We start from the raw sequence: 12,618 nt of genomic DNA, 5'->3' as shown, positions 1-12,618 counted from the left end.
GAGGCACTTCTGTCTATAACTGAATAAAACTCAGTCTTGCACTCAAATGTTGATTAGAGGAGCGCAGAGCTGGCCATGCATGCTCTCACCAATTCAATGCTTCTCTATGAGAATGGATTGGACGAGATCGTAGGTGACATAAGTATGCTTGCTGACATCACCGGAGGCAGAGCTGGAGACTGCAGTGGAGGAGTCCTGGTGCTTGATCCTAGGTGATTTATCTTTATTTAAAGATGCTGGATCTTTATTTAACTTAGGCCACGATTTAATATTGTTGGATAAGATTAATATTTTCAGATGAATTGAAAAAATATTTTGCCTCTTAATTTTTTTTTTTTTTTTTTAACATTGTGTTGATATTCTAATATGTTGAAAAGGTCATCTTTAAAGGTTTATCCAACAATTTAACATTGACGCCTTTAAAGGAACACTATAGGTTTAGAAACAAAAGCATGTATTTCTGACCCTATGGCGTTAAAACACGATCTAGCCCCCTGACTCCATACCCCATTTGACCCCCTAAATATATTAAAATCTTACCTTTACTCCAGTCTGCTGGTGCTTGCTCTGCCCTTGATCTGTTTCCTTGGCTGACATCATCAGAAGTGATGATCTGAGCCAATCACAATACTTTCACATAGGAAAGCATTGGATTGGCTGATATTGCCAAGGAGGTGGAGAGAAACACCACCGTGATCAATCCGCATCTACTCATAGAGATGCATGGAATCAATGCATCTCTATGCAGAAAATTCAGTGTCTCCACGCAGAAGGTGGAGATACTGAATGCTAGTGCTGCACAGTGTGCAACACTTTCCCAATAAGTCATCTGAGGAATGGCCAGTGGAGGTATCCCTAGGCTGTAATGTAAACACTGCCTTTTCTCTAGAAAAAAAGTGTTTATTGCAAAAAGCCTGAAGGTCTAATTATAACAAATACAATAAGCTTTAGTTGTTCTGGTGACTATTGTGTCCCTTTAATTTTTACAGTGCAAAAGGGGTTGATCACATTGCAAGAAGGGAGCATATTGTCCCAAAATAAGAATTGGAATTTCGGGACTAAAAATTTAATTAACTTCCACTGAAGCAATGCTAATTTCTGGAGGGGAGGAGTAAATGCCTTCATGAGCACTTATTATAATATAATTTCACTATAACAGCTGCCATCCTAAAAAATAAAAGGCAATGCAAATCATTAATATCCCATAATTCATATATTTTCTTAAATGTAAAATTGCCCAAAACATTTTGAAATTAATATCTTTTAAAGTCACAGTGGACTCATTTTAAACAGACTACTTAAGTAAGTCCTTACTACTGAAGTTAATGTGGGCTCCATGCCTCCCAATAGTTTTGTAGATTAATAATTTTCTTTGACTATGTAAGACACATTTTCTTTAGTTCCATCCTAATGAATGTCATATGTTTTCTTTCTGCTAAAAACTACAGCATATAAAGTAGAAAAAAGTCCCAATTGTGGTCAATATCATTTAGTTTATTGGATTGCTGTTTACCACAGCTGTTATCCTTGCATCAAGGGTTAAAGATAAAAGCTAAATAAATCCAGTTCGCTAAAGGGACACCAAGCATTCAGACCATTGTGGTGGTTATGACGCCAGTAGTCCCTGGTAAGGAGGCTTAACCTTTTTCAACTTACCTAGGTCCCACTGAGCATGTCAACTATGTTCAACCAATGCACAAGCCATTGTGCATAAAATATGCACACAATTCACATTAGCAAGATCGTTCCGAGCTGGCTTATAAATATTGCCATTGGTGGAGTTATACTGCCGGCATCAACATTAAATAACTCTGTATATGCACATAAAGGGTCTGAAGTGGTCACAGGTGTGGAGTACCCCTTAACAATGACTAAATTACAGTTGTCTAACATTTTCTAATTCACCCAGAAGAATGTCGAATTTTGAAAAAACACATGCAATTTTTAATACATAGCATTTCTCCTATAACAGGGTTACGCCTTCTGCTGAGAGAGACCTAGTGAGACATGTCGTGTGTTTTTTTTTTTTTTCATTTGCGTTGGCTTCTCATAGGCGTACCTTCTATAGACCCAATACTACTTTGTTTATGCCATTATGTACCAAGGCATCTAATATGTGTATTTAGGGGTTCATATTGCAGTTTGCCTAAACCTTAAATTTGTATACCATTTTTATTAATTCCATTTGTTTGTTTCAGGCTGCATCAAAGATGGTCTGGGAGACTCTATGGACTGGGGATCTAATGTCACAATGAGGACTCACACTCGGGGGGCCCCCAGTGTGTTTTTTATATGCCTGCTTAGTTGCTTTGTGGTTCATGCTGCAGGTGAGGTCACAAATGCACAAATTCCTTTCATCAATGCAAAATATGACGGCTACCCCATGCTCTACTTTTCAAAGGGTGAGGTGGAAAACCTGCGTATACAGTCAACCGGTAGCCATCAACACATTGCATCTCGCATTAATGAGGCTGTTCACACCATGCTGACCAACCCAAGTGAATATCTCCCACCTTGGGACCCCAAAGAGTTTTCTGCTAGATGGAATGAAATATATGGCAACAATCTTGGAGCCCTTGCAATGTTCTGCATCTTGAATCCAGAAAATACAGAAGCAATTGGCTTGGCCACAGAATACATGGAACGGATGGCAGCTCAGCCTAGTTGGTAGATTTTTGTTTTGATTTTGTTTTTTAATGTTTGTTTATTGATGTTATGTGACTGTGCCAATGATTATATGGATAGGTGTGTGAAAAAGACATACTGAAAAATGTATAAAATTGTTCCAAAGAGAAAACTGGAGCAATGTTCTAAAGATGGTGCTTTTCTTGAAAATCTTAGTTTCACTTTTCAGTTTTTACACCATTCTAAATCTTCTGGTTTCACTTAGTAGACAGCCACTAGTAGACAGCCACTAGAGGAGGAGTTAACTCTGCAAGGTAATTATTGCAGTTTATAAAAAAACTGCAATATTTACAGTTGCAGGGTTAAGGGTAGTGGGAGTTGGCACCCAGACCACTCCAATGGGCAAGTGATGTGGGTGCCTGGAGTGTCCCTTTTATGCCATCAAAGAAAACACTGTCTGGCACAAACCCAAACCATCACATCACGCAAAGAGCACTATCCCCACAGTGAAACATGGTGGTGGTAGCATCATGCTGTGGGGATGTTTTTCAGCAGCCGGGACTGGGAAACTGGTCAGAGTTGAGGGAAAGATAGATGGTGCTAAATACAGGGATGTTCTTGAGCAAAACCTGTACCACTCTGTGCGTGATTTGAGGCTAAGACGGAGGTTCACCTTCCAGCAGGACAATGACCCCAAACACACTGCTAAAGCAACACTTGAGTGGTTTAAGGGGAAACATGTAAATGTGTTGGAATGGCCTAGTCAAAGCCCAGACCTCAATCCAATAGAAAATCTGTGGTCAGACTTAATGATTGCTGTTCACAAGCGCAAACCATCCAACTTGAAGGAGCTGGAGCAGTTTTGCAAGGAGGAATGTGCAAAAATCCCAGTGGTAAGATGTGGCAAGCTCATAGAGACTTATCCAAAGCGACTTGGAGCTGTGATTGCCGCAAAAGGTGGCTCTACAAAGTATTGACTTTAGGGGGGGTGAATAGTTGACATTGAGTTTTTCTGTTACTTTGTCCTATTTGTTGTTTGCTTCACAGAATTTTTTTTTTTTTTTTTTTTAAATGGGCATGTTCTGTAAATAAAATGATGCAAATCCTCAAACAATCCATGTTAATTCCAGGTTGTGAGGCAACACAACACGAAAAATGCCAAGGGGGTGAATACTTTTGCAAGGCACTGTACATCTTTGATATTGCATGATTTTATTAAACAAATGGGTTATGTCTAGGTTTTTTTCTATATCTTAGATCAGCAGCAATACTTAACCCCTTAAGGACCAAACTTCTGGAATAAAAGGGAATCATGACGTGTCAGACACGTCATGTGTCCTTAAGGGGTTAAAGGAGCACTATAGGGTCAGGAACACAAACTTGTATTCCTGACCCGATAGGGTTAAAACCACCATCTAGCCTCCCCTGTCCCCTCATGCCTCCCCAAATCTAGTAAAATCTTGCGTGTATTCTAGTATGCAGCTGCTTACTTTGTCCCTGTTTCCTTTAGACCTACCCACTGCCTGCTGACATCAGCAGAAATGGTAGCCTTATTCAATCACAATGCTTCCCCATATGATTGGCTGAGACTGACAAAGAGGCAGATCAGGAGCTGAGCCAGCACAATTCAAACACAGCCCTGGCCAATCAGCATCTCCTCATAGAGATGAATTGAATCAATGCATCTCTATGAGGAAAGTTCAGTGTCTGCATGGAGAGGGCGGAGACACTGAATGATTAGATGCATTTTAGGTAGCCATGACCCAGGAAGGATCTCTAACAGCCATCTAAGAAGTGGCCAGTGAAGTTATCACTAGGCTGTAATGTAAACACTGCATTTTCTCTGAAAAGACTGTGTTTACTGCAAAAAGCCTGAGGGTAACGATTCTACTCACCAGAACAAATTCAATAAACTGTAGTTGTTCTGGTGACTATAGTGTCCCTTTAAATGGTCTAGCTGCCTGTGATTGTTGGGAGTTAGTCACATTATCAATGGCTCTTTGCAGCTGATATACCTAATTAAATCCCTCTTTCATTACAAATATGTAGGTTAAGGAGCTACAGGGGCAGTGTTCTTTTCTCTTTTCATCCCTCTTCCTGCATGTAACTAAGGGAGCTTAATACCTGGAATGCAACTCCCACCAATCACGACATATCCTGGCACTTTCTTCAGATTGAGTTCGGCACTGCAGTTGTACTACCCACAATTCTGTTGCCAGAACGAGCACATGGCAAAGTGATGCATTAGGCTTGCACAATATACACATACATATTTTGATCTAGATTTTCCAATTCTGTATAATGAAGTTTACAAATATACTGAATTGCAAAATCCAGGCCAAAATATCGGACTTGGAAACAGCTGAATTGGAGGAATGTTGCAAGTCATCTGTATTGGTTTAAATTTGGGAATTCAGATTTTATGTTAGTTACATTTCATTACTTTTTATACAAACCTTTATAGGTATAAGTTTTATGTGCATCAGGTTATTTATCAAACCACAAACTGTTGGCAATTTTAAATGTTCGTCCAAAATAGCTTCACTAGTCCAGAGTCAACACAGACAATAAAACAAACACAGTAGCGATTAATAGAACATACTATAAATAAAATGTACTCCTAATAATACATTTAGACATTACACAGTAGTGCCACCAATATTTTACAATGCATCTATATAGCCTATAGCCACCAATCAAAACTAAAAATATCTATCCAAAATAAACCAACCATACCTCATCTCAATTATTGGGTACTTTCTGCCATGCGTTTTACTTCTGCATTAGGAATATAAAAGTAAAAAAAACACACACATTATAAAAGCTAAAAACAAGTCGGGTAATAAAAAAATGGGCCACTTAATTGCAGTTAGGTTACCATCCCTGCTGTCTGTCCGTCTGGTTTTATATTGAGAAATGATCTTTGATTTGAAAACGTTATTGCTTCAAAAATCATTTGTTACGAACAACTGTTAATTCTGTGGCAATCTGCCAACTAGTAATCTGTAGAACAATCAATGTATTTGTAATCCCGGGATAAAGTAGAACTCAATTTTCTAATCCCTGATTCACAGTTACCTCCTTTTTTTTGGCTAGCTTTGACTTAACAAATACCCTGTACTTAGTGCTGGTTATACTATCTTGAGAATGACCGCGACTACAGCTGCTGCTGTGATGAGAGCTTTAATAAGCACTGCCTGATGTGAGATAAATTGACCTTTACCACCACTCACAGCTGGCATACATGTTTTTACAGCCAACACCTCCTTTAAACCAAATCTTGTTGAATGACCTGTAAAGGCGATTAACTGTGAAAGTACTTGAAATATTCTTATTATGTACTTTATTTCCTTTACTGTAAATGATCTTGATGGGTGAGTGCAGTGATAACAAACAGGCAGAATGCCGAATGGAGAATTGACAAGTATAATGAATAAATGCAAGCCTTTGTAAAAACGTTGTAATCATAAACAAATGTATTTATGTTCATAAAAAGGAGTATTTAGAGAAGCAAAATGAAATCTATCACTTCCCATAATTTTTTTTTAGGTTTTTTTTCTTTTTTTTATCCCTTAACCAAAAAAAAAAGTATATTTCTGTGGTTTGAAAAACAAAATCATATGTAGAAATCAATGAATTTATGTCCCGTAAATGGGCACCATTTAAGGTTATTCGAAAAATATAAATGTTGGTATTTTGTCATAACCCAGATTGTCTCGCTTCCTTTCTTCTCTGTATGCTTTACCATCTAGCAGTCGGCATAGGAGGGGGAAGGGAGACAATCAGGGTTATCCCCCTAGATACTAAATTTTGTCTGGTTGCTTTCTGGTTTAAAGTAGTACTTTTTGCATCATAATTCTATGGAAAGTATAGGATCTGGGACTATTGAGAGGTGTAATATATGAACTTGCCTCGTTTTATTAAATAACATTTATTTTCTACTGGTAGTGATCATTTCATATTTTGTAAACTCTTTATGGATTTTTTTTTTTTTTTTCTGTGACTTGTAGTTTGGTTTTCTTTCCAGAATCCTTCCCTAACAATCTGTCATATTTGGATAAGTAGTGGCATTATTTCATTCGTATTTCTTCCATATTGTCACCACTCCCCAGTTTTCCTCCAATATCCCATATGTTTCTAAGAAACCATAAATGTTTAGTAAGGACTACAAGCAGAACAAATAGATGTCATGTCACGTGTGATTTGGTCATAATCCCCCTGGAAAAAAATATCTGCATTGCTATTAATGGTTTAACTCTCAACTCAGTTTTAAAAGATGCATTGAGAGCATATTCTTTATATGTTATATATTACACACACACGTAACAGATTAGGAAACAAGTTTATAAAGTGATCTTTTACCAATTTTAAAGATCTAGTGAAAACACGCTATCCATTTTCATAAAGAAAATCAAATCACTGAATTTTTTAAATTATGAAAAAGCGTAAAATAAAAAAGCCAAAACAGTGCAAAATATATAGAGAAAGGTTGAAATAACGGTCATATAGATTTGTTTTCATTCACAAACACAGTTTTTAAAGTCTCTATAGAAAAAAAGAACGTAAGACAGGTACCCAATATACAATAGAGTTTAAAAATACAAAATAACAAATAATACAGAAACGCCTAAACGCTCAATACCGACCTGCTTAGCTGAAATCTCTGGGACTTCTAAGATGATATTGTGTTCATTGTACATGTTAAATAATGATAGTAAAAAGAAAAATAGAATTTTGAATGCTCCCATAGCATGTGATATGGTATGCACTAGTTTATGAAAGGTACCTCAACCACCAACACACTTGTATTCTCTGCAGGTACATGAGTACACAGTCTATCTAAATCATGGGGCGATGGCATCACCCTGATAATGGGAGATCTGAAGGTGTATTTGTTTTTTATATGATCTTTTCTTGGCTGCACACCTAACCACTAGAGATGCCGCAAACATAACATTTTCCGGGCGAACCGGGCGAACTGCCATAGACTTCAATAGGCAGGCGAATTTTAAAACCCACAGGGACTCTTTCTGGCCACAATAGTGATGGAAAAGTTGTTTCAAGGGGACTAACACCTGGACTGTGGCATGCCGGAGGGGGATCCATGGCAAAACTCCCATGGAAAATGACATAGTTGATGCAGAGTCTGGTTTTAATCCATAAAGGGCATAAATCACCTAACATTCCTAAATTGTTTGGAATAACGTGCTTTAAAACATCAGGTATGATGTTGTATCGATCAGGTAGTGTAAGGGTTACGCCCGCTTCACAGTGACTGACCAAACTCCCTGTTTAACGCACCGCAAACAACCGCAAACAGTCCATTTGCACAACCGCAAACTCCCCATTTGCACAAGGTTGGATACCAAGCTAGCCATGTCCCGTTCCTTGTCCTCACTGATGTCATTGACGGTCTCTTTCTCCACCCAGCCACGTACAACACCAAGGGTCCCCGAAAGGTGACAACAAGCCCCCTGGGACGCCTGCTGTGTTTGGTCTTCCACCTCCTCAAAGCCACCTTCCTCCTCTGACTCCTCTTCTTCAGACGCCTCTCTCTGCGTTATTATAAGGTGTGTTAAGTAGTACTATTCCTATCTGTTTAATCCCTGTTACGTCCCCTATCAGGGGACGTGTATATGGCATCGATTTTAGGAACCGGGAGATGGAAAAAGATGCTTGGTCGGTCCTCCTACTTCAAATTTGGGGAACTGCGCGTGCAATCTAATGTGCCACCAGATAGGAGTGGTGTGTTAAGTAGTACTATTCTTATCAGTTTAATCCCTGTTACGTCCCCCTCATCAGGCCTTTTTTAGTCAAATGTATTGCCCACTGTCAGTCCCTTTGGGATCCATTCCTCATTCATCTTAATAAAGGTGAGGTAATCTAGACTTTTTTGACCTAGGCGACTTCTCTTCTCAGTGACAATACCTCCTGCTGCACTGAAGGTCCTTTCTGACAGGACATTTGAAGCGGGGCAGGCCAGAAGTTCTATCGCAAATTGGGATAGCTCAGGCCACAGGTCAAGCCTGCACACCCAGTAGTCAAGGGGTTCATCGCTCCTCAGAGTGTCGATATCTGCAGTTAAGGCGAGGTAGTCTGCTACCTGTCGGTCGAGTCGTTCTCTGAGGGTGGACCCCGAAGGGCTGTGGCGATGCGTAGGACTTAAAAAGCTCTGCATGTCCCCCATCAACAACACGTCTCTAAAGCGTCCTGTCCTTGCCGTCGTGGGAGGAGGAGGAGGATTACTTTCACCTCTTCCCCTGTTAGATTCCCGTTGTGCTGTGACATCACCCTTATACGCTGTGTAAAGCATACTTTTTAATTTATTTTGGAACTGCTGCATCCTTTCCGACTTGCGGGAATTCGGTAACATTTCAGGCACTTTCTGCTTATACCGGGGGTCTAGTAGTGTGGACACCCAGTACAGGTCATTCTCCTTCAGCCTTTTTATACGAGGGTCCCTCAACAGGCACGACAGCATGAAAGACCCCATTTGCACAAGGTTGGATGCCGAGCTACTCATGTCCCGTTCCTCGTCCTCAGTGATTTCACTAGAGGTATGTTCTTCCCCCCAGCCATGTACAACACCACGGGTACCAGATAGGTGACAACGAGCACCCTGGGATGCCTGTTGTGGTTGGTCTTCCTCCTACTCCTCAAAGCCACATTCCTCCTCTGACTCCTCTTCCAGCGTTGCCGCAGGTCCAGCAAGCGTTGCTGATAAGGCTGTTTCTGGTGGTGATGATGACCACAACTCTTGCCCTTCACGCTCATCTACGGCCTGATCCAGCACTCTTCGCAGGGCACGCTCCAGGAAGAAAACAAATGGTATGATGTCGCTGATGGTGCCTTCGGTGCGACTGACTAGGTTTGTCACCTCCTCAAAAGGACGCATGAGCCTACAGGCATTGCACATGAGCGTCCAGTAACGTGGCAAAAAAATTCCCAGCTCCGCAGAGGTTGTCCTAGCACCCCGGTCATACAAATGGTCGTTAACGGCTTTTTCTTGTTGGAGCAGGCGGTCGAACATTAGGAGTGTTGAATTCCAACGTGTCGGGCTGTCGCAAGCGCCTCACTGGCATGTTGTTTCGCCGCTGGATATCTGAAAAGTGCGCCATGGCCGTGTAGGAACGCCTGAAATGGCCACACACCTTCCTGGCCTGCTTCAGGACGTCCTGTAAGCCTGGGTACTTATGCACAAAGCGTTGTACGATCAGATTAAACACATGTGCCATGCACGTCACGTGTTAACTTGCCCAAATTCAATGCCGCCAACAAATTTCTTCTGTTGTCACAAACCACTTTGCCGATCTCCAGTTGGTGCGGAGTCAGCCACTGATCCACCTGTGCGTTCAGGGCGGACAGGAGTGCTGGTCCGGTGTGACTCTCTGCTTTCAGGCAAGTCAACCCCAAGACGGCGTGACACTGCCGTATCCGGGATGTGGAATAGTACCTGGGGAGCTGGGGGGGGGCCGTTGATGTGGAGCAAGACGCAGCAGCAGAAGAGGACTCAGCCGAGGAGGTTATGGAAGAGGATGGAGTAGGAGGAGTAGAGGAGGTGGCAGCAGGCCTGCCTGCAAGTCGTGGCGGTGTCACCAACTCCTCTGCAGAGCCACGCATTTCATGCTTGGCAGCCGTCAGCAGGTTTACCCAATGCGCAGTGTAGGTGATATACCTGCCCTGACCATGCTTTGCAGACCAGGTATCAGTGGTCAGATGGACCCTTGACCCAACACTGTGTGCCAGACATGCCATTACTTCCTTTTGCACAATCGAGTACAGGTTAGGGATTGCCTTTTGTGCAAAGAAATTTCGTCCGGGTACCTTCCACTGCGGTGTCCCAATAGCTACAAATTTTTTGAACGCCTCAGACTCCACCAGCTTGTATGGTAAAAGCTGGCGGGCTAAGAGTTCAGACAAGCCAGCTGTCAGATGCCGGGCAAGGGGGTGACTTCACTTGTATCTGACAACTCAGCAAAGGAAGCAGCAGCGGGTACAACATCATCATCATCACACCGTACGTCCATGTGTGTAATGCTGCCTGCCTGAGACATATTCCTGTTATCTACATCCTCTGGCAATAATGGTTGCGCATCACTCATTTCTTCCAACTGATGTGTAAATAACTCCTCTGACAGATCAAGTGAAGCGGCTGTGGTGCTAGTGTTGGTGGTGGCGGCAGGCGGGTGAGTGGTATCTTGAGAGGTGCCCGAATCTAAGCTGAAGGAGGATGGTGCGTCAAGGTTCCGAGCAGAAGCTGTAGAAGATTGGGTGTCCTGTGTTAGCCAGTCAACTATGTACTCAGAACTTTTCAAGTTCAGGGTACGTGGCCTCTGAACACTGGGCATTATTCTAGGGCCAAAGGGAATCACCGCACCACGACCACGACGGCCCCTGCGGGGTGGCCTGCCTCTGCCTGTCATTTGTTTTTGGATTAGTGGTACTATGCGTGCAAGCTACTGTGACAACAGATATAAGTGGCACTGTGCACTGGCAGAAGTTGGCAGAGTAGACGCTGTAGGCCTGACACACACGCTTGCAGACAACTAACTGCTATTGAATCTAATACAGTCAAAATTGTATTTTTTTTTTTTAAATGTACACTACTGTTACACCAGATATGAGTTGCACTGGTGTGACACTGTGCCCTGGCAGGCCCTGAAACGCACACGCGTGAAGGAAACTGACTGCTATTATATTACAGTCAAAAAAGTTTTTTTTTTTTTAAATGCAAGCTATTGTGACACCAGATATGAGTGGTGGCACTGGGCAAGTGGGCACTGTATACGCTGTGAGCCTGACACACACGCTGGCAGGCAGGCAACTGCAATTAGATTACACAGGAAAAAAAAATAAAGCAGACTGATGTTCTAGCCCTAAAAAGGGCTTTTTGGGGTGCTGTCCTTACAGCAGAGATCAGATGAGTCCATCAGGACTGTAGTGGACACTGAATACACTAGCCTAGCTATTGATTTCCCTATTAAATCAGCAGCAGCTACACTGTCCCTCCTCTCACTAAGAATGCAGCTTCCGAATGAATCTAAAATGGATGCTGTCCAGGAGGTGGGAGGGTCTGGGAGGGAGGGTCTGCTGCTGATTAGCTGGAATGTGTCTGCTGACTGTGAGGTACAGGGTCAAAGTTTACTCAATGATGACGAATAGGGGGCGGACCGAACATCGCATATGTTCGCCCGCCGTGGCGAACGTGAACAAGCTATGTTCGCCAGGAACTATTCACCAGCGAACTATTCGGGACAACTATTCGGGACATCTCTACTCACCACATTAAGCACTTCAATTGCATGTCAGAGAAATTACCATTTTACTTTAATTTTATTTATTTGACAATTTAGTTTCAAAGCTTATTTTTAAATCTCCTCCAGAGAAGCCATGACTACCGTACACTTTTTAAAAGCAGGAGAATAATACAATTCACATGGCTTACTACTGCTGTACTATCTGTACAGAATGCTTAGTCTGTCAAGTCCTGGCAATTGGACAACACATTTAAATTTTAACACTACTTTATTTAACAAAGTTTTACTCATCTAGACAAATTAGTATTTTGTATTTTCATAAAACGTGTATCTACATGTCTCTCATATCTCAACATCAGACAGCCATTTATCTCAGTAAATGTTAAGAAGTGCTTAAAGTGTAGACCTTTCTATCTAAATCCAGATAGTTTATTTATGTATGTGTTTTTGCTTTTTTGCGGGTCTTTTTTCCCTTTTTTATTTAACACAAGTACTATAAGTCAAGAGACAAATCATTCATTTTGTTATGCAGTAAAATGGGAATAGGAAACAAGATGAATTGAGGCAATTTAGTGGTGTCCTATTCTAATAATTTGTTTTTAATATTTGTATGGCACTTTATGAGCCCCTGCTTAAAGTGCCTCAAATGCCCGGGCCATTAGTCTGCAGACTGGCTATATGGGTGTCCTCTAAATAGAAAATCTCTATAACCATTGGTTAGTACTTTGTCTGTTAC

The 12,618-nt window shown here is 41.6% G+C and overlaps 1 protein-coding gene across 2 annotated transcripts in view; it reads left to right on the top strand.

The window, feature by feature from the left end:
- The window catches only part of DSE (dermatan sulfate epimerase), a 61,805-nt gene that overhangs the window by 21,734 nt on the left and 27,453 nt on the right, over nt 1-12,618 (top strand). The window contains exon 2 of one of the 2 annotated variants that reach the window (XM_063443497.1): nt 2,199-2,667. In XM_063443497.1, the coding sequence (XP_063299567.1) occupies nt 2,228-2,667 (440 nt within the window). In that variant the 5' untranslated portion in view covers nt 2,199-2,227. Of the gene's footprint in view, nt 1-2,198; nt 2,668-12,618 lie in introns of those variants that run through there. The other variant, XM_063443498.1, reaches the window with a different exon arrangement.

This window comes from Pelobates fuscus, chromosome 2 (genome assembly GCF_036172605.1).
Source record: "Pelobates fuscus isolate aPelFus1 chromosome 2, aPelFus1.pri, whole genome shotgun sequence".
NCBI lineage: Eukaryota > Metazoa > Chordata > Amphibia > Anura > Pelobatidae > Pelobates > Pelobates fuscus.
Note: the sequence above shows the minus strand (reverse complement) of the source record. Positions and strands in the feature narration are given on the sequence as shown.